Genomic DNA, 21,271 nt, shown 5'->3' with positions numbered 1-21,271 from the left:
GAGGGGAGAAGGGGAAGAGAGAGAGAGGGGAGAAGGGGAAGAGAGAGAGAGGGGAGAAGGGGAAGAGAGAGAGAGGGGAGAAAGAGGAGAGGAAGAGAGAGAGAGAAAAGGCAAGGAGAGAGGAGTCAGATAGGAATGGCAGAGATGAGGCAGATGAAAAGAGAAAGAAAGATGACAGGAAGAGAGAAAGAGAGAGAGACACACAGCTGAATCAATCACATTGTAGCTGCGGTCGCTCTCAAATAAATCACCAGCCTTCAGTAAGCACTCTAAAGAACCTCTGTATATTCTAAAGAATCTCTACATTCTAAATACTATTTTTATGTTCTACACAGGCCCAATATATACTTGTACATTATCTACAGAATATATACACTCCCCTCCACATGTATTTGGACAGTAAAGCTACATTTTAAAATGTGTCTCTATACAAAGCATTTTATATTTGAGAAATAATTGTTAATATTAGGCGACAGTACAGAATGTCAGCTTTTATTTGAGGGTATTTAGATATCCGTTTGACCGTTTAGAAATAAAGCACTTTACATATCTAGTCCCCCAATTTGAAGAAGTCATAAGTAGGCTAATTGGACAAATTCACTTATAGTGTGTTAAAGTAGTAAAAAGTTTAGTTTTTGTTCTTATATTCCTTGCACGCAATGACTACATCAAGCTTTGTTGGATGCATTTGTAGTCTATTTTGGTTGTGCTTTGGATTATGTTTTGCCCAATAGGAACTGAATGGTCAATAATGAATTGCCATTTTGGAGTCATTTTAATTGTAAGTAAGAATAGAAGATGTTTCTAAACACTTCTACATTCATGTGGATGCTACCATGATTATCGATAATCATGAATGAATCCTGAATAATAAAATGTTAGAGGCTCAAAGATCATACCCCCCAAAAAATGCTATGTTTGTTTTTTTCCTATAAATTGTTGATTATTTGTGTACTTGTTTGACATTTTACTGCATTGTTAGGAGCTAGTAACATAAGCATTTCGCTGCATCCTCTATAACATCTGCTAAACTGTGTGCGCGACCAATAAACTTTGATTGGATTTTGATTTGACTTCCCCTGTTATTGGTAATGGTGAGAGGTTAGCATGTTTTGTTGTCGCCTTTGAACGGCATCTCACTCATCCTTATTCATGATTTTTTAAAATCATGTCATTATCAGGATTAATTTATAAGTGTTCCGAAACATCTTATCTACTCACTTAGACAATTACTACAGTCATCATTCAGTTACTATTGAACAAAATATAACCCAAAACAAACAGAAAATGCATCTGTAGAGTCACAGGCTTAATGTAGTTATTGCGTAAAAGTAATATGGGAACAAATACTAAACTTTTGACTACTTTGATACACTATAAGTGGATTTATCAAAATACTTATGACTTCTTCACATGGGGGGGGGGGGGGGGGGGGGGGGTAGTAGATACAGTGCATTCGGAAAGTATTCAGACACCTTCACTTTTTCCACTTTGTTACGTTACAGCCTTATTCTAAAATGGATTTTATTTATTTATTCCCCACTCATCAATCTACACAAAACACCACATAATGACAAAGCAAAAACTGTTTAGAAATTTTTGCAAATGTATTAAAAATAAAAAAACTGAAATTTCATATTTACATAAGTATTCAGACCCTTTACTCAGGACTTTGATGAAGCACCTTTGGCAGTGATTACATCCTCAAGTCTTCTTGGGTATGACGCTACAAGCTTGGCACACCTGTATCTGGGGAGTTTCTCCCATTCTTCTCTGCAGATCCTCTCAAGCTCTGTCAGGTTGGATGGGGAGCGTCGCTGCACAGCTTTTTTCAGGTCTCTCCAGAGATGTTCGAACGGGTTGAAGTCCGGGCTCTGGCTGAGCCACTCAAGGACATTCAGAGACTTGTCCCGAAGCCACTCCTGCGGAGTAGTCTTGGCTTAGGGTCGTTGTCCTGTTGGAAGGTGAACCTTCGAACCAGTCTGAGGTCCTGTGTGCTCTGGAGCAGGTTTTCATCAAGGAGCGCTCTGTACTCCGTTCATCTTTCCCTCGATCCTGACTAGTCTCCCAGTCCCTGCTGCTGAAAAACATCCCCACAGCATGATGCTGCCACCACCATGCATCACCGTAGGGATCGTGCCAGGTTTCCTCCAGACGTGACGCTTGACATTCCGGCCAAAGAGTTCAATCTTGGTTTCATCAGACCAGAGAATCTTGTTTCTCATAGTCTGGGAGTCCTTTAGGTGATTCCAAGCAGGCTGTCATGTGCCTTTTACTGAGGAGTGTCTTCCGTCTGGCCACTCTACCATAAAGGCCTGATTGGTGGAGTTCTGCATAGATGGTTGTCCTTCTGGAAGGTTCTCCCATCTCCACCATGGAGCTCTAGAGCTCTGTCAGAGTGACCATCGGGTTCTTGGTCACCTCCCTGACCAAGGCCCTTCTCCCCGATTGCTCAGTTTGGCCGGGCGGCCAGCTCTAGGAAGAGTCTTGGTGGTTCCAAACTTATTACATTTAAGAATGATGGAGGCCACTGTGTTCTTGGGGACCTTCAATGCTGCACATTTGTTTTGGTACCCTTCCCCAGATCTGTGCCTCGACACAATCCTATCTCGGAGCTCTACAGACAATTCCTTCGACCTCATGGCTTAGTTTTTGCTCTGACATGCACTGTCAACTGTGGGACCTTATATAGACAGGTGTGTGCCTTTCCAAATCCTGTCCAATCAATTGAGTTTACCACAGGTGGACTCCAATCAAGTTGTAGAAACATCTCAAGGATGATCAATGGAAACAGGATGCACCTGAGCTCAATTTTCGAGTCTCATAGCAAAAGGGTCTGAATACTTATGTAAATTAGGTATCTGTTTTTTATTTTTAATAAATGTGAAAAGAATTCTAAAAACCTGTTTTCGCTTTGTTATTATGGGGTATTGTGTGTAGATTGATGAAGGAAAAAAATTATTTCATCAATTTTAGAATAAGGCTGTAACGTAACAAAATGTGGAAAAGGGGAAGGGGTCTGAATACTTTCTGAATGCACTGTACATAAAGTGCTTTCATATCGAAATGGTAAAACATACACCATATATCCAAAAGTATGTGGACACAGCTTCAAATTAGTGGATTCGGCTATTTCAGCCACACCCGTTGCTGACAGGTGTATAAAATCGAGCACACAGCCATGCAATCTCCATAGACAAACATTGGCAGTAGAATGGCCTTACTGAAGCTCAGTGACTTTCAACGTGTGCACCGTCATAGGATGCCACCTTTCCAACAAGTCAGTTCGTAAAATTTCTGCCCCGGTCAACTGTAAGTGCTGTTATTGTGAAGTGGAAACGTCTAAAAGCAACAACGGTGGTAGGCCACACAAGCTCACAGAACGGGACCGCCGAGTGCTGAACCGCATAGTACGCAAAAATTGTCTGTACTCGGCTGCAACACTCACTACAGAGTTCGAAACTGCCTCTGGAAGCAACGCTGGCACAAGAACTGTTCGCCGGGAGCTTCACGAAATGGGTTTCCATGGCCGAGCAGTCGCACACAAGCCTAACATCACTATGTGCAATGCCAAGCATCGGCTGGAGTGGTGTAAAGCTCGCCGCCATTGGACTCTGGAGCAGTAGAAACATGTTCTCTGGAGTGATGAATCACGCTTCACCATCTGGCAGTCCGACGGACGTATCTGGGTTTGGCGGATGCCAGGAGAATGCTACCTGCCCCAATGCATAGTGCCAAATGTAAAGTTTGGTGGAGGAGGAATAATGGTCTAGGGCTTTTTTTCATGGTTCGGGCTAGGCCCCTTTGTTCCAGTGAAGGGAAATCTTAACGCTACAGCATACAATGACATTCTAGACGATTCTGTGCTTCCAACTTTGTGGCAACATTTTGGGGAAGGTCCTTCCCTGTTTCAGCATGACAATGCCCCCATGCACAAAGCAAGGTCCATACGGAAATGGTTTGTCGAGATCGGTGTGGAAGAACTTGACTGGCCTGCACAGAGCCCTGACCTCAACCCCATCGAACACCTTTGGGATGAATTGGAATGCCGACTGCGACCCAGGCCTAATCGCCCAACATCAGTGCCCGACCTCACTAATGCTATTGTGTTTGAATGGAAGCAAGTCCCCGCAGCAATGTTCCAACATCTAGTGGAAAGCCTTCCCAGAAGAGTGGAGGCTGTTATAGCAGCAAAGGTGGGCAGGGAGAATAAGTAAAACTCTATATTAATGCCCATGAATTTGGAATGAGATGTTCGACGAGCAGGTGTCCACATACTCTTGGTCATGTAGTGTATGTATGGAAATACCATCAATGGAACAGAAGGCAGGCAGTTATTCAGTCAGCTGACTGTCTCTGTGTGAACATTTCCTGCTGATTATTCCTGGCAGTACGTGCCTCCTTTGTGAGAGAGCAGAGCAAAGGGCGACAACGTCTCTCTGAGCAAGAATGACATTTCCTGCCTGAACAATACGCTGCTGCCACTGCTCGCTGGATGATGTCCATCTGGACCTGGGCTAGTAGCTTTCACACCAACCTCGGCACATCCACCCAGCCTCTCAGCCCATCAGACACTGCATATTTGTTCTATTCTGATTGATGAATTGAATGAGGTCTTCTATCTAGAGCTGAGCTGGAGAGTAGAGCCATGGCCAGTAGGAGAGGGCAGGGAAACTGTCTGCCATCCCTCCCACATTGGACTTGGCTTCTCCTCTCATTACAGACATGGACAGAACAGACAGACAGGAGCTCAGTTCTCTGCCTGGCAACCATCACATGACAGCTCCAGTAGAGAGACAGAAGAGAGCAGGTCTGAGGGGGTTTAGCTTTCTTTGATCTTTATAGTTAATAAAAATGAGTTGACTGCAGAACTTCTGGTGAATGGAGCTAGGTAAGACCTATTCCTAGAATACTGAAGGCTACTGTACACAACAGGCATGGTGATGAATCAGGTCCAAAATGAATACATGAAACTCTGGGCTTGAAATGGTATCACTTTATCAGGGATTTTCTGCCATTGTAATCCTTGGGCGGGCCGACTAAGCGATTTTTCAGGTTTAATTAATTTTCGGGATGGAAAAACACTAAGTGTAAACTTAAACGACTAAAACCACATATAAAGTATGCAGAAAAGATAAAGGACCTACATATTTTTTTATAATATAATCTTTGAGAACTAACAATCACCAAAAGAAAAGCTACACAGTCAGGGAGAATAGAAAATTCCCAAAACAATGAATTTAGCAGTATTCATTTTGATATTATGTTTGAGCAAAATAACACTGCATTATCCATGGCAAAATGCATAGAATTGCAGGAAACTAGCTTTAAACCTGCAACATTCTCTCAGCTGTATGGCGAAATGTGTAGAATTGTAGGAAATTAACTTTAAAACTGCAAAATAAAATCTCAGCTCAAAATTCTAAAATGTCTCTACAGTGCCAAGATGGGGGCCTCTAAAATTCTCTCTAAAATGTAACCGCGCCGACGGCCAAACGCACTCACTGCCTCTGATTCAGACTGCTATATTTCTTACAAGCTGCATCAGATCCTGCCTCACAGAGATAGAGAGGCAGCGAAGACAGACTCAAACCCACAAAGAACATGACAGCGGTGAACTTTGCTCAAAGCATTCAGAAGACAGCCTGGGTGTGTGTACTGTATATCAGCATCACTCCTCCACTCCACAACAGGTGGGCTCTTTCTGCTGTGTGTAATGCAGTATGCTTATCTCCAGACAGAGTCAAAGAGGTCTGGGCTGACTGCGTGTCTACAGTAATAGCAGAGTACAGTGTTATGAAAAATTATCTGTGTCTCTCTCTACAGGGAGAATATCTGTGCTCTGCTCACCAGACCTGGCTGCTCTGTTGTTCACCGTACCTTCTGAAACTACCGGAACATTAGATGGAAGTAGTTTCACCCCTGACCAATTTCAATTAAAAAACGTACTGAGAAAAACCCATCCCGTAGGAGTGTGAGAGACAGAGCGAGGGAGAGAGCGGGAGGGATGAGTGAAAGAGGGAGGAATGGCTTGCTAACAGTACAGTACGTACAGCGGCGTCTATTCACTGCCAGGTTCTGGAGCCAAGCCTGTTGCTAAGCAACCTCTTAATCAATACCTGCTGCATGCCAGAGCGCTGAAAAAAATAAAACCCTTAAAGACATAAAATTACATGAAACAACTACTACTGACATTCTGCACATGGCTACTGTAGGAATGACATCATTAACGTAAGCAATTAGCGCTGTGTCTGTGTGTGTGTGTTGATATTAACAGAGTGTACAAAACATTAGGAATGCCTTCCTAATATTGAATTGAACCCCTTTTGCCCTCAGAACAGCCTCAATTCGCCGGGGCATGGACTAAAAGGTGTTGAAAGCGTTCCACAGGGATGCTGGACCATGTTGACTCCAATGCTTCCCACAGTTGTGTCAAGTTGGCTGGATGTCCTTTGGGTGGTGGACCATTCTTGATACATACGGGAAACTGTTGAGCATGAAAAACCCAGCAGTGTTGCAGTTCTTGACACACTCAAACCGGTGCGCCTGGCACCTAGCACCATACCTCGTTCAAAGGCACTTCAATCTTTTGTCTTGCCCATTCACCCTCTGAATGGCACACATACACAATCCATGTCTCAGTTGTCACAAGGCTTAAAAATCCTTCTTTAACCTGTCTCCTCCCCTTCATCTACACTGATTGAAGTGGATTTAACAGGTGACATCAATAATATGCCATTTAGCAGACGCTTTTATCCAAAGCGACTTACAGTCATGCGTGCATACATTTTTTTTGTGTATGGGTGGTCCCGGGGATCGAACCCACTACCTTGGCGTTACAAGCGCCGTGCTCTACCAGCTGAGCTACAGAGGACCACTCTGTATAAGGAATCATAGCTTTCACCTGGATTCACCTGGTCAGTCTGTCATGGAAAGAGCAGGTACAGTATATCCACCTATGAATGTGCCCTCGTTGTGTTCTTTCTGAGAATCATCCAATAGATCATTAAAACATGTATGTGGGTGCGTGTGGTTGTACATGTGGGTGTGTGTGCTGATACTGTGTATGCACATGAGAAGGCATTAAGTGCTACAGTAGGCTAAACAAAGATATCAATTCCTTAAAGGAAGATAGAGGTGATCAAAGCATAAACTGCCCACAATGATTCTGTGGAACATAAACTCTCTTTTGAGAACAAATTGAAAGAAGACTTTGACAAACTGTTTTTTGAGACGTAAGAAATTGGAAAAAAAATCATTAGAGACGAGGACCATTACAAAGATGGCTCATCCGTCTACTCCTGAACACACAACCAGACTGTGCGCAGGTCTCATAGGCCCAAACAGATCCGGTCCCGCTCTGTTTCTTTTAATTTGCCAAGCATGCAGAGACATAAAATGTTTATCCACGAGTTCACCTGACTCTGGTCAAAATCCCAAAGTATCCCATTACTGTCGTTAACAAAAAATGTGTCTCATGATGTTGATAAACTATTTGAGAACAGGAATAAGGTGTAATCTCACTAAACAAGAAAATTCAACCATTAAATGGCTTTCTGAGAATCACAATTTGTTCGTACAGTTCGCAGTGCTGACAAAGGAGGGGCTGTTATTGTATGGGAGAGGGACAAATACTGTATGAGCAGGAAGCCTATAGACAGTTCAAAATACTGACTATTACCTGCCTTTGTCTTCTAGCCCATTGGAGAATATGAAATGAGAGTGGAGTGATATCTTGGGCCATGACAAATATGAAAAGTGGATCACTAAGCAAGAATATGACTTTCTTCTCCCTGCCTACCCTAGGTTAGCTTGTTACTACATGTTACCAAAAGTCCACAAGTATGCTCATAATCCTCCTGGAAGGCCCATCATCAGCAACAATGATACTACATCAGAGCCAGCCTCCAAGTATGTTGATTTCTACATTAAGCCTTTTGTGCCAAACTTCCCTTTTTCCTTCAAGATACCACTCATACTCTTAATTAGCTATCTGAGCTTAAAGATGTTGGATCTTCCTATTTGGTAACGATGGATGTTGAATCTCTTTTCACCAATATTGTACACAATGAAGGTCTGGAGGCTTTAAAGCATTATCTCCAACATTGGCCATAGGAAAGTATGCTCACTGCTGACTTTCTTCAATTAACAGAGTGGAATTAAACAAGAGAAGGAGACTGCTATGGGGACTTGTATTGCTCCGAACTACGCAAACGTATTATGGGGACTTTGGGAAGAGAAGTTTATTCTCTGTTCTGCTATGGGAGTGAACATTATTTATAATAAGGGTTACATGGAGAAATCGGACCTCTCTGAAATGAAAAAGGATGGCCCTCCTTTCAGCAAAATATACAGTACCAGTCAAAGGTTTAGACACACTCCTCATTCCAAGGTTTTTCTTTATTTTTACTATTTTCTACATTGTAGAATAGTGAAGACATCAAAACTATGAAATAACACATATGGAATCATGTAGTAACCAAAAAAGTGTTAAACAAATCTAAATATATTTTAGATTCTTCAAAGTAGCCAACCTTTGCCTTGATGATAGCTTTGCACACTCTTGGCATTCTCTCAACCAGCTTCACCTGGAATGCTTTTCCAACAGTCTTGAAGGAGTTCCCACATATGCTGAGCACTTGTAGGCTGCTTTTCCTTCACTCTGCGGTCCAACTCATCCCAAACCATCTCAATTTGGTTGAGGTCTGGTGATTGTGGAGGCCAGGTCATCTGATGTAGCACTCCCATCACTCTCCTTCTTGGTCAAATAGCCTTACACAGCCTGGTGGTGTGTTGGGTCATTGTCCTGTTGAAAAACAAATGATAGTCCCACTAAGCCCAAACCAGATGGGATGGCGTATCGCTGCAGAATGCTGTGGTAGCCATGCTGGTTAAGTGTGCCTTGAATTCTAAATCAATCACAGCCAGTGTCACCAGCAAAGCACCCCCACACCATCACACCTCCTTCTCCATGCTTCACGGTGGGAACCACAAATGCGGAGATCATCTGTTCACCTACTCTGCGTCTCACAAAGACACGGCGGTTGGAACCAAAAATCTCACATTTGGACTCATCAGACCAAAGGACAGATATCCACCGGTCTAATGTCCATTGCTCGTGTTTCTTGGCCCAAGCAAGTCTCTTCTTCTTATTGGTGTCCTTTAGTAGTGGTTTCTTCGCAGTAAATCGACCATGAAGGCCTGATTCACGCAGTCTCCTCTGAACAGTTGATGTTGAGATATGTCTGTAACTTGAACTCTGTGAAGCATTTATTTGGGCTGCAATCTGAGGTGCAGTTAACTCTAATGAACTTATCCTCTGCAGCAGAGGTAACTCTGGGTCTTCCTTTCCTGTGGTGGTCCTCATGAGAGCCAGTTTCATCATAGCGCTTGATGGTTTTTGCGACTGCACTTGGAAGAAACGTTTTAGTATCACACACATTACTGATTTACAGGCTAAGAATGGACAATGTGTTTATCTTATAGTAGTCCTCTGTAGCTCAATTGTTAGAGCATGGCGCTTGTAACGCCAGGGTAGTGGGTTCGATCCCCGGGACCACCCGTACGTAAAAATGTATGCGCACATGACTGTTAGTCGCTTTGGATAAAAGCGTCTGCTAAATGGCATATTATTATTATTATCATATTTCTCCAATACCAAATCAGTCTTGTTTGCAACGAAACTGTCCCTGTTTGCAAATAATTAAATCTGAGACGTTATTAGGAATCTGAGCATGGTACTTTCAAAAGTTGGACCTACCTTTCCACCCCAGACAGAGTAGGCCTACCGACACAGAAAACGTTAAGCTTTAACTGCTGGCTACTCTTCTTCCGTGGCTTAACCCAACGAGAGAAGGTTACAAGTGTTCCCCTAAAAGCTGTCTGGGTTTAAACATCTTCTTTTGTACAGAAAGTGAATAGCTTAATCAATTGATAGTGACAGAATTAGATTTTTATTTTTTATTTTTTTTATTTCACCTTTATTTAACCAGGTAAACCAGTTGAGAACAAGTTCTCATTTACAACTGCGACCTGGCCAAGATAAAGCAAAGCAGTGCGATAAAAAACAACAACACAGAGTTACATATGGGGTAAAACAAAACAAAGTCAAAAATCAAAAATACAGAAACAGAAATACATATATATACAGTGTGTGCAAATTTAGCAAGTTATGGAGGTAAGGCAATAAAATAGGCTATAGTGCAAAATAATTACAATTTAGTATTAACACTGGAATGATGTGCAAGAGATGATGTGCAAATAGAGATACTGGGGTACAAATGAGCAAAATAAATAACAATATAGGGATGAGGTAGTTGGGCGGGCTAATTTCAGATGGGCTGTGTACAGGTGCAGTGATCGGTAAGGTGCTCTGACAACTGATGCTTAAAGTTAGTGAGGGAGATAAGTGTCTCCAGCTTCAGAGATTTTTGCAATTTGTTCCAGTCATTGGCAGCAGAGAACTGGAAGGAATTTCGGCCAAAGGAGGTGTTGGCTTTGGGGATGACCAGTGAGATATACCCGCTGGAGCGCAGACTACGGGTGGGTGTTGCTATGGTGACCAATGAGCTAAGATAAGGCGGGGATTTGCCTAGCAGTGATTTATAGATGGCCTGGAGCCAGTGGGTTTGGCGACGAATATGTAGTGAGGACCAGCCAACAAGAGCGTACAGGTCACAGTGGTGGGTATTATATGGGGCTTTGGAGACAAAACGGATGGCACTGTGATAGACAACATCCAATTTGCTGAGTAGAGTGTTGGAGGCTATTTTGTAAATGACATCGCCGAAGTCAAGGATCGGTAGGATAGTCAGTTTTACGAGGGCATGTTTGGCAGCATGAGTGAAGGAGGCTTTGTTGCGAAATAGGAAACCGATTCTAGATTTAACTTTGGATTGGAGATTCTTAATGTGAGTCTGGAAGGAGAGTTTACAGTCTAACCAGACACCTAGATATTTGTAGTTGTCCACATACTCTAGGTCAGACCCGTCTAGAGTAGTGATTCTAGTCGGGTGGGCGGGTGCAAGCAGCATTCGGTTGAAGAGCATGCATTTAGTTTTACTAGTGTTTAAGAGCAGTTGGAGGCTACTGAAGGAGTGTTGTATGGAATTGAAGCTCGTTTGGAGGTTTGTTAACACAGTGTCCAATGAAGGGCCAGATGTATACAAAATGGTGTCGTCTGCGTAGAGGTGGATCTGAGAGTCACCAGCAGCAAGAGCGACGTCATTGATATACACAGAGAAAAGAGTTGGCCCAAGAATTGAACCCTGTGGCACCCCCATAGAGACTGCCATAGGTCCAGACAACAGGCCCTCCGATTTGACACATTGAACTCTATCTGAGAAGTAGTTGGTGAACCAGGCGAGGCAGTCATTTGAGAAACCAAGGCTATTTAGTCTGCCAATAAGAATGCGGTGGTTGACAGAGTCGAAAGCCTTGGCCAGGTCAATGAAAACGGCTGCACAGTACTGTCTATTATCGATCGCGGTTATAATATCGTTTAGGACCTTGAGCGTGGCTGAAGTGCACCCATGACCAGCTCGGAAACCGGATTGCATAGCGGAGAAGGTACGGTGGGATTCGAAATGGTCGGTGATCTGTTTGTTGACTTGGCTTTCAAAAACTTTTGAAAGGCAGGGCAGGATGGATATGGGTCTGTAACAGTTTGGATCTAGAGTGTCACCCCCTTTGAAGAGGGGGATGACCGCGGCAGCTTTCCAATCTCTGGGGATCTCAGACGTTACGAAAGAGAGGTTGAACAGGCTAGTAATAGGGGTTGCGACAATTTCGGCGGCTAGTTTTAGAAAGAAAGGGTCCAGATTGTCTAGCCCAGATGATTTGTAGGGGTCCAGATTTTGCAACTCTTTTAGAACATCAGCTGTCTGGATTTGTGTGAAGGAGAAGCGGGGGGGGCATGGGTAAGTTGCAGCGGAGGGTGCAGAGCTGGTGGCCGGGGTAGTGGTAGCCAGGTGGAAAGCATGGCCAGCCGTAGCAAAATGCTTGTTGAAATTCTCGATTATTGTAGATTTATCGGTGGTGATAGTGTTTCCTAGCCTCAGTGCAGTGGGCAGCTGGGAGGAAGTGCTCTTATTTTCCATGGACTTTACAGTGTCCCAAAACTTTTTGGAGTTAGTGCTACAGGATGCAAATTTCTGTTTGAAAAAGTTAGCCTTTGCTTTCCTAACTGCTTGTGTATATCGGTTCCTAACTTCCCTGAAAAGTTGCATATCGCGGGGGCTATTTGATGCTAATGCAGTACGCCACAGGATGTTTTTGTGCTGGTCAAGGGCAGTCAAGTCTGAGGAGAACCAGGGGCTATATCTGTTCTTAGTTCTGTATTTCTTGAATGGGGCATGTCTATTTAAGATTGAGAGGAAATTACTTTTAAAGAACAACCAGGCATCCTCTACTGACGGAATGAGATCTATATCCATCCAGGATACCTGGGCCAGGTCAATTAGGAAGGCCTGCTCGCTGAAGTGTTTTTGGGAGCGTTTGACAGTGATGAGGGGTGGTCGTTTGACCGCGGACCCGTTACGGACGCAGGCAATAAGGCAGTGATCGCTGAGATCCTGGTTGAAGACAGCGGAGGTGTATTTAGAGGGTAAGTTAGTCAGGATGATATCTATGAGGGTACCCATGTTTACGGATTTAGGGTTGTACCTGGTAGGTTCGTTGATAATTTGTGTGAGATTGAGGGCATCTAGTTTAGATTGTAGGATGGCCGGGGTGTTAAGCATATCCCAATTTAGGTCACCAAGCAGTACGAACTCTGAGGATAGATGGGGGGCGATCAATTCACATATGGTGTCCAGGGCACATCTGGGGGCTGAGGGGGGTCTGTAGCAAGCGGCAACAGTGAGAGATTTATTTCTGGAAAGGTGGATTTTTAGAAGTAGAAGCTCAAACTGTTTGGGCACAGACCTGGATAGTATGATGGAGCTCTGCAGGCTATCTCTACAGTAGATTGCAACTCCACCCCCTTTGGCAGTTCTATCTAGACGGAAAATGTTATAGTTGGGGATGGAAATTTCAGAATTTTTGGTGGCCTTCCTAAGCCAGGATTCAGACACTGCTAGAACATCAGGGTTGGCGGAGTGTGCTAACGCAGTGAATAACTCAAACTTAGGAAGGAGGCTTCTGATATTTATGTGCAGAAAACCAAGACTTTTACGGTTACAGAAGTCAACAAATGATAGCTCCTGGGGAGTAGGAGTGATACTGGGGGCTGCAGGGCCTGGGTTAGCCTCTACATCACCAGAGGAACAGAGGAGGACTAGAATAAGGATACGACTAAAGGCTTTAAGAACTGGTCTTCTAGTGCGTTGGGTACATAGAATAAAGGGGGCAGTTCTCCGGGCGTTGTAGAAAAGATTCAGGGCATTATGTACAGAAAATGATATGGAAGGATATGAGTACAGTTCAGGTAACCCTAAGCGTTGTGTAACAATGAAAGAGATAGCGTCATTGGAGGCATCGATTGAGCCGGTCTCGGCGTGTATGGGGGGGGGAACAAAGGAACTGTATGAGGCAGTTTGAGAGGGACTAGGGGTTCTACATTGAAATTGTATAATAAGAACTAACCCAAACAGCAATAGGCAAGGCATAATTGACATGGGAGAGAGGCATAAAGCAGTCACATGTGTTATTAGAGAGAGCTAAGACACAACTGGAAATAGCGATAACGTTTGGGCTAAGACTAAACAGAATAAACAGGACAGGGTACCGTGTAAAGGAACAGTCCAGCAGGCATCAGCTGTGCAGCTGAGTGATCATAAGGTCCAGTGAACAGCAATATGTGAGTCCGAGAGCAGTTCAAATTGGTGCTTCGGCACAGCTAGCAGGGAGCACAGTTGTGGTTTGCGTGTGCTAGCGGGCCGGGGGTGGCAGATGGATCTTCGTGGTCGTCGCAACGGGAAGCCTGTTGAAACCACATCAGACTATTTCGTCGGCAAACCAGTCGTGTTGGATCGGCGGGGCTCAGTGTCAACACTAGGAGGTCCCGTCCGGTTGACAGAGAGGTAGATAGCCGGGAGATGGGCCTGAGGCTAGCTCAAGGCTAACTGGTGCTTGCTATAGGGCAATGGTAATGGTAATCAGCCAACAACAGGTTGAAGCTAGCTAGCTAGCTGGTTGTGATGATCCGGCGCTAGGGTCCAGTGATTCCGGCAGAAAGTCCAATAAGCTCTGGGTCGATAGCACGCTGGGTCGATAGCACGCTGTGCAGACTGGCCGACGAATTGTCCAGGCTAGAGCTAGAGCTGGCTGGTGGATAGTGTAGGCCACGGACAATGGTGAAGACGCTAACGGTGACTAATAACAGGTAGCCACTATTTTCAGCTTACGGTTCTTGATGAAAGTTATAAAGAAATAATAGAATCCTTTCCACGTTGGGTGAGGCGGGTTGCAGGAAAGTATATTTAGTTAAAGAATACACAGGACGAAAAATAAAAGCGACCGCACTGCTACGCCATCTTGGAACGAAAGATTACTTCCCAAGCAAAGAAAAATGTTGTCTCCTCTGCTATAGAAGGTTGTAGCTCAGCCTCAATGTCAAAGAAACTAAACAATGATTTCCCATAAGCATCGAAGTCACGTCTTTCCCAGGTATTTTACAGCTTATTTCTAGCATAAAGCATTGCGGACCAAAGCACTGTTATAGATCACTTTATACAGTGGGGGGAAAAAGTATTTAGTCAGCCACCAATTGTGCAAGTTCTCCCACTTAAAAAGATGAGAGAGGCCTGTAATTTTCATCATAGGTACACGTCAACTATGACAGACAAATTGAGGAAAAAAAATCCAGAAAATCACATTGTAGGATTTGTAATGAATTTATTTGCAAATTATGGTGGAAAATAAGTATTTGGTCACCTACAAACAAGCAAGATTTCTGGCTCTCACAGACCTGTAACTTCTTCTTTAAGAGGCTCCTCTGTCCTCCACTCGTTACCTGTATTAATGGCACCTGTTTGAACTTGTTATCAGTATAAAAGACACCTGTCCACAACCTCAAACAGTCACACTCCAAACTCCACTATGGCCAAGACCAAAGAGCTGTCAAAGGACACCAGAAACAAAATTGTACACCTGCACCAGGCTGGGAAGACTGAATCTGCAATAGGTAAGCAGCTTGGTTTGAAGAAATCAACTGTGGGAGCAATTATTAGGAAATGGAAGACATTTAAGACCACTGATAATCTCCCTTGATCTGGGGCTCCACGCAAGATCTCACCCCGTGGGGTCAAAATGATCACAAGAACGGTGAGCAAAAATCCCAGAACCACACGGGGGGACCTAGTGAATGACCTGCAGAGAGCTGGGACCAAAGTAACAAAGCCTACCATCAGTAACACACTACGCCGCCAGGGACTCAAATCCTGCAGTGCCAGACGTGTCCCCCTGCTTAAGCCAGTACATGTCCAGGCCCATCTGAAGTTTGCTAGAGTCCATTTGGATGATCCAGAAGAGGATTGGGAGAATGTCATATGGTCAGATGAAACCAAAATAGAACTTTTTGGTAAAAACTCAACTCGTCGTGTTTGGAGGACAAAGAATGCTGAGTTGCATCCAAAGAACACCATACCTACTGTGAAGCATGGGGGTGGAAACATAATGCTTTGGGGCTGTTTTTCTGCAAAGGGGCCAGGACGACTGATCCGTGTAAAGGAAAGAATGAATGGGGCCATGTATCGTGAGATTTTGAGTGAAAACCTCCTTCCATCAGCAAGGGCATTGAAGATGAAACGTGGCTGGGTCTTTCAGCATGACAATGATCCCAAACACACCGCCCGGGCAATGAAGGAGTGGCTTCGTAAGAAGCATTTCAAGGTCCTGGAGTGGCCTAGCCAGTCTCCAGATCTCAACCCCATAGAAAATCTTTGGAGGGAGTTGAAAGTCCGTGTTGCCCAGCGACAGCCCCAAAACATCACTGCTCTAGAGGAGATCTGCATGGAGGAATGGGCCAAAATACCAGCAACAGTGTGTGAAAACCTTGTGAAGACTTAGAGGAAAACGTTTGACCTGTGTCATTGCCAACAAAGGGTATATAACAAAGTATTGAGAAACTTTTGTTATTGACCAAATACTTATTTTCCACCATAATTTGCAAATAAATTCATTAAAAATCCTACAATGTGATTTTCTGGAAAAAAATCTCATTTTGTCTGTCATAGTTGACGTGTACCTATGATGAAAATTACAGGCCTCTCATCTTTTTAAGTGGGAGAACTTGCACAATTGGTGGCTGACTAAATACTTTTTTTCCCCACTGTATAATCGGATCAGATTCATTTTCTTCAAACTCTTAAGCTAACAAGGGGTAGGCCTGTGCTTTTTGCCATTTTCTTTAATAAAAGGTAGACCTATGGCCTACCCTCGCATACCCCCTCAATTCGAATCTTGGTTTTAACTTAACAGCCTGACACAGAGGTAGGCTATTTAAAAAGTGCAAGGTGGGTGGAGGAATTGACTGACAAATCTATGGATATAGCAGCCTATAGCCTAATTTAGTCTGTCAAACAGGTAGGCCTACCTCATTTCTTAAATAGGAAGAAATCGGCTGCAACACAAAGCCCACTTGTTGTTAGTAAAGTCTAATTAAAATGAAGACGGTTGAAATGAATTATGCCTACTCGAATTAGCCTACTTTCAGTACCATGAGCTGTCCCATTTTCGATTGATTGTGCCACGGCTGCTGCTTCAAGTTTCAGCACCATAATGTAAGTTACACGAATCTGGCTTATTGTGAGGTCAATAACTCTGATAAATACATCATAGGCAAGAAACATATTGTTTTTAATAAAATCAATTATAGTTGTAGCAGGCTATCAAAGATGACCTCATCTTCGCGCTCTCCTTCTCAAACTGAACAGAACATAGGCTTTTCAGAAGAAACCTTTCACTCTCCTCCTGAACTGCCACCATAGGCCTACATACAGTATCTCACAAAAGTGAGTACACCCCTCACATTTTTGTAAATATTTGAGTATATCTTTTCATGTGACAACACTGAAATGACACTTTGCTACAATGTAAAGTAGTGAGTGTACAGCTTGTATAACAGTGTAAATTTGCTGTCCCCTCAAAATAACTCAACACACAGCCATTAATGTCTAAACCGCTGGCAAGTGAAAATGTCCAAATTGGGCCCAAAGTGTCAATATTTTGTGTGGCCACCATCATTTTCCAGCACTGCCTTAACCCTCTTGGTCATGGAGTTCACCAGAGCTTCACAGGTTGCCACTGGAGTCCTCTTCCACTCCTCCATGACGACATCACGGAGCTGGTGGATGTTAGAGACCTTGCACTCCTCCACCTTCCGTTTGAGGATGCTCAATAGGATTTAGGTCTGGAGACATGCTTGGCCAGTCCATCACCTTTACCCTCAGCTTCTTTAGCAAGGCAGTGGTCGTCTTGGAGGTGTGTTTGGGGTCGTTATCATGTTGGAATAATGCCCTGCGGCCCAGTCTCCGAAGGGAGGGGATCATGCTCTGCTTCAGTATGTCACAGTAAATGTTGGCATTCATGGTTCCCTCAATTAACTGTAGCTCCCCAGTGCCGGCAGCACTCATGCAGCCCCAGACCATGACACTCCCACCACCATGCTTGACTGTAGGCAAGACACACTTGTCTTTGTACTCCTCACCTGGTTGCCGCCACACACGCTTGACACCATCTGAACCAAATAAGTTTATCTTGGTCTCATCAGACCACAGGACATGGTTCCAGTAATCCATGTCCTTAGTCTGCTTGTCTTCAGCAAACTGTTTGCGGGCTTTCTTGTGCATCATCTTTAGAAGAGGCTTCTAAAGAGAAGAGACCAATTTGATGCAGTGTGCGGCGTATGGTCTGAGCACTGACAGGCTGACCCCCCACCCCTTCAACCTCTGCAGCAATGCTGGCAGCACTCATACGCTGGATATGACGCTGAGCACGTGCACTCAACTTCTTTGGTCGACCATGGCGAGGCCTGTTCTGAGTGGAACCTGTCCTGTTAAACCGCTGCAGCTCAGTTTCAGGGTCTTGGCAATCTTCTTATAGCCCAGGCCATCTTTATGTAGAGCAACAAAAAAAAAATCTGATCCTCTGAGAGTTCTTTGCCATGAGGTGCCATGTTGAACTTCCAGTGACCAGTATGAGGGAGTGTGAGAGCGATGACACCAAATGTAACACACCTGCTCCCCATTCACACCTGAGACCTTGTAACACTAACGAGTCACATGACACCGGGGAGGGAAAATGGCTAATTGGGCCCAATTTGGCATTTTCACTTAGGGGTGTACTCACTTTTGTTGCCAGCGGTTTAGACATTAATGGCTGTGTGTTGAGTTATTTTGAGGGGACAGCAAATGTACACTGTTATACATTGTAGCAAAGTGTAATTTCTTCAGTGTTGTCACATGAAAAGATATACTCAAATATTTACAAAAATGTGAGGGGTGTACTCACTTTTGTGAGATACTGTAGCACAGCCATTGGTTAGGCAGCACACAAACAAGTTTTTGATCAACAAGAGCAGAACAAGCCAGGGCTCAGAGTTGGAATATCCATTGCAGTGTGTAATACAGCCTAGTTGTATTTACATCATCCCAGCAGCTATCTTAGAAATATAACTTTGATCTATCCTTCTCCGAGCATGCACTTCGTAGGCTATAGCCTATAGGCTATGAATCATTTGATTGAGACCACACTAAATAGCTTATAGGCGCACTTGATATTGCGCGCCCAGCGGAGAATCAGAGATGAGGGGTGACATCGGGCACACATCCATATATAGCCTAATAAGCAACTCATTCTAAAACACTGAGAATATTTACATTTCATCAATTACATGACCCTCCCCTGGACTAGATAAAAAAAATACTAAACCCATTTTCCTTCAGGTAACCATTCTGTAAATTTCAACCCATCCCTAACCCTTTTTTTATTGTATGGTATGGCAGATACATTGATAACATCCTTTAAGTGCTCTCTAGATCAGAAAATGAATTGTTAGAATTCACAACTATGTCAATTCCCTCAATGAGAAGTGAGCTGGCAGGCGGAAGGGTTGCTGATTTCAAATCCTGTATACCACTGCCTGCTGTTATGCCCTTGAGCAAGGCAATTAACCCCCCACAACAACAGCTCCCTTGGCACTCAGTGTGGCAGCCCCCTGCACCACTACAAAAACCTGTATATGTATCTGTGTCTTTCTGAGGGGTTAAAAGCGTTAGTCAAATTTCGGTTTGACTAATGAAGTGATCTTAAATCAACTTATTTTTGTTCTATGGTATTTTATCCAATGATCAAAGAGCACTCCTCTCCTGTGTCTCTACAGTAGGCTGTTTAAAGTAACGTTGGGTAAATCAATTTGATGATTAAAGTTATTTTTTTTTAAGGGTTAAAAAATGAATAAATCAGTGTATTAGAGTAATCATAATAACTGTATACAATAGAGCAAGGCAAAATCAGGAGAGTATAAAATCAGTTTGTCAACATTTCAGCTACAGCTTTTCAAGACAAGTCAACTGAAATAAGCCAAGTGAGAAGTCTTGATGATGAATCTCTCCATTGCTTGAGCATGACCACCCAAATCTAATCTGATTAATCTCATCTCTTGAATATTTATGATTAATCAACTCAAAGGCACCATATTCCGTCAACTCAAAATGAAACATATCTCCATGGTGTTTTACCAGTATTAGAGCATGGCAGTAGTCTTACCTGCAGAGGTCTCAGTGAACACAGCCAGGGTCTGCCCCCCCACACTATGCATGGTGAATGGGTGGTCCCTGGGGGCTCGTACCGACGCTGCCTTCTCCCCCATGGCAGACAGGCTGGTCAGGTCCTCATTCAGTGTGAACAACACCTAAGGCAAACACCACAGACCTATGGATCAGCTAACATCTCAGCATGGATGCAGGCTTTTGTTCCAACCAAGCAGTAAAACATCTGATTCAACTAATCATAGTCTATGAATCTATAAACATGACTTCCAATAATGAAAATTATGTTCTAATAATACAGCTACTATTTTGTAGAATTCTTCCAAAGGTTTGAGGTATTATTGAGGACGAGGTACAGTGTATGGGTTTACAGTGACACCATGTGGCAACAAGTAACATACTTACATCTGCTTTTCCTTGTATCCTATGGGGGGAAATTAATTTACTTTCAGGAAACTACAACATAGGCTACACTAATTGTCTCATTAGACAGCCAATTCCTGAATTTAGGACCATTTATAACTAGCATCACCAACTACAAAATTGAGTATGATGTCCACTGCAAAAGTCAAAATGTCTATGTTTGGTAATGTTGAACCCCTCTGAAAAGAAGTCATATGTTTCAGTAATGAACAGATGTGGAGTTATAACTTAAGGTCAGTGCTTACTTTACAATCTTGAGCTTTCCAATTTCTCCTTTTCCTGGTGCTTTGGCCCACTGCTGGGCCAGGTACTTGGGAACCTGATCAAGTCAAACAAAAGTTAAAAAGAGACCGGAGGTGGTAGTTTAGCTAGCTAAATGCTAGGCTATTCTATTCCGACAGGTGTGCCCAATATGTGTATTGATATGACTTACCGTTCAAATAGATTTTAGGCAACATACCTTTACTAGCCATACACCGGTGTTTTGCTTAGCTCCGGTTAAATCAACCTCCGTTTTTTCAGACATAGCGGCAGATCCTTTGATTATGTTCTTCACGACACGTGCAGTTGCTAACAGTGGGGTCGCAGACAGGTTACAGGAAATAAAACGCATGATGAGAAATCTCACTTCTATCAATGTTGCTACGGCAGAGCACACTACACAGCGGTGATGGATAATACAATTTTAATAACATTATGCAAGTGTGAAATGATTTTATGGTCAATTTGGTCAATGTAATTTATTAGCCTATTGATAAGGTTGTAACTATATGTGGACCAGAATATTTGATCCCACTGGAATTCACAAATGTTTTATAAAAATACAGTATAAATCTGAGGTGGGACCATGTCACTATTACTTGAGTCACAAGCAAGTCTCAAGTGACAAGGTCCGAGTCTCAAGTCCAGTCCCAAGTAGAACTGGTCAAGACTCAAATCAAGTCCAAGTCGTGCATTCTAAGGGCAAGTAGTGTCCAGTCACAAGTTTTCAAGTCGTCTCAAGTCAAGTAAAATAAAAAATCTATACATGCAATGACTTGTTCAACAACAAATCTTTGTCTATTTATTGAGGCTACCAGACAGCCCTTTTAATTATTTTGTATACAACACATTTTGATTTGCCTATGTAATTGTAAAAT

The 21,271-nt window shown here is 43.3% G+C and overlaps 1 protein-coding gene across 3 annotated transcripts in view; it reads right to left on the bottom strand.

The window, feature by feature from the left end:
- LOC311143331 (general transcription factor IIF subunit 2-like) overlaps positions 1-20,690 on the bottom strand; it is a 46,205-nt gene extending 25,515 nt beyond the window's left edge. The window contains exons 1-4 of one of the 3 annotated variants that reach the window (XM_084179170.1): positions 20,593-20,690; positions 20,378-20,451; positions 20,115-20,133; positions 19,708-19,852 (exon numbers count right to left, since the gene is read on the bottom strand). In XM_084179170.1, coding sequence (XP_084035296.1) covers positions 19,708-19,852; positions 20,115-20,133; positions 20,378-20,451; positions 20,593-20,658 — 304 coding nt within the window. In that variant the 5' untranslated portion in view covers positions 20,659-20,690. Of the gene's footprint in view, positions 1-19,707; positions 19,853-20,114; positions 20,134-20,377; positions 20,452-20,565 lie in introns of all 3 variants that reach the window. The other 2 variants (XM_084179171.1, XM_084179172.1) reach the window with 2 other exon arrangements.
- Between the last annotated feature and the right edge of the window lie 581 nt (positions 20,691-21,271).

The sequence above is a fragment of the Coregonus lavaretus genome (assembly GCF_964263955.1).
Source record: "Coregonus lavaretus genome assembly, chromosome: 16".
NCBI classification, from domain to species: Eukaryota; Metazoa; Chordata; class Actinopteri; order Salmoniformes; family Salmonidae; genus Coregonus; species Coregonus lavaretus.
This window is presented reverse-complemented; position numbering and strand designations above follow the sequence as displayed.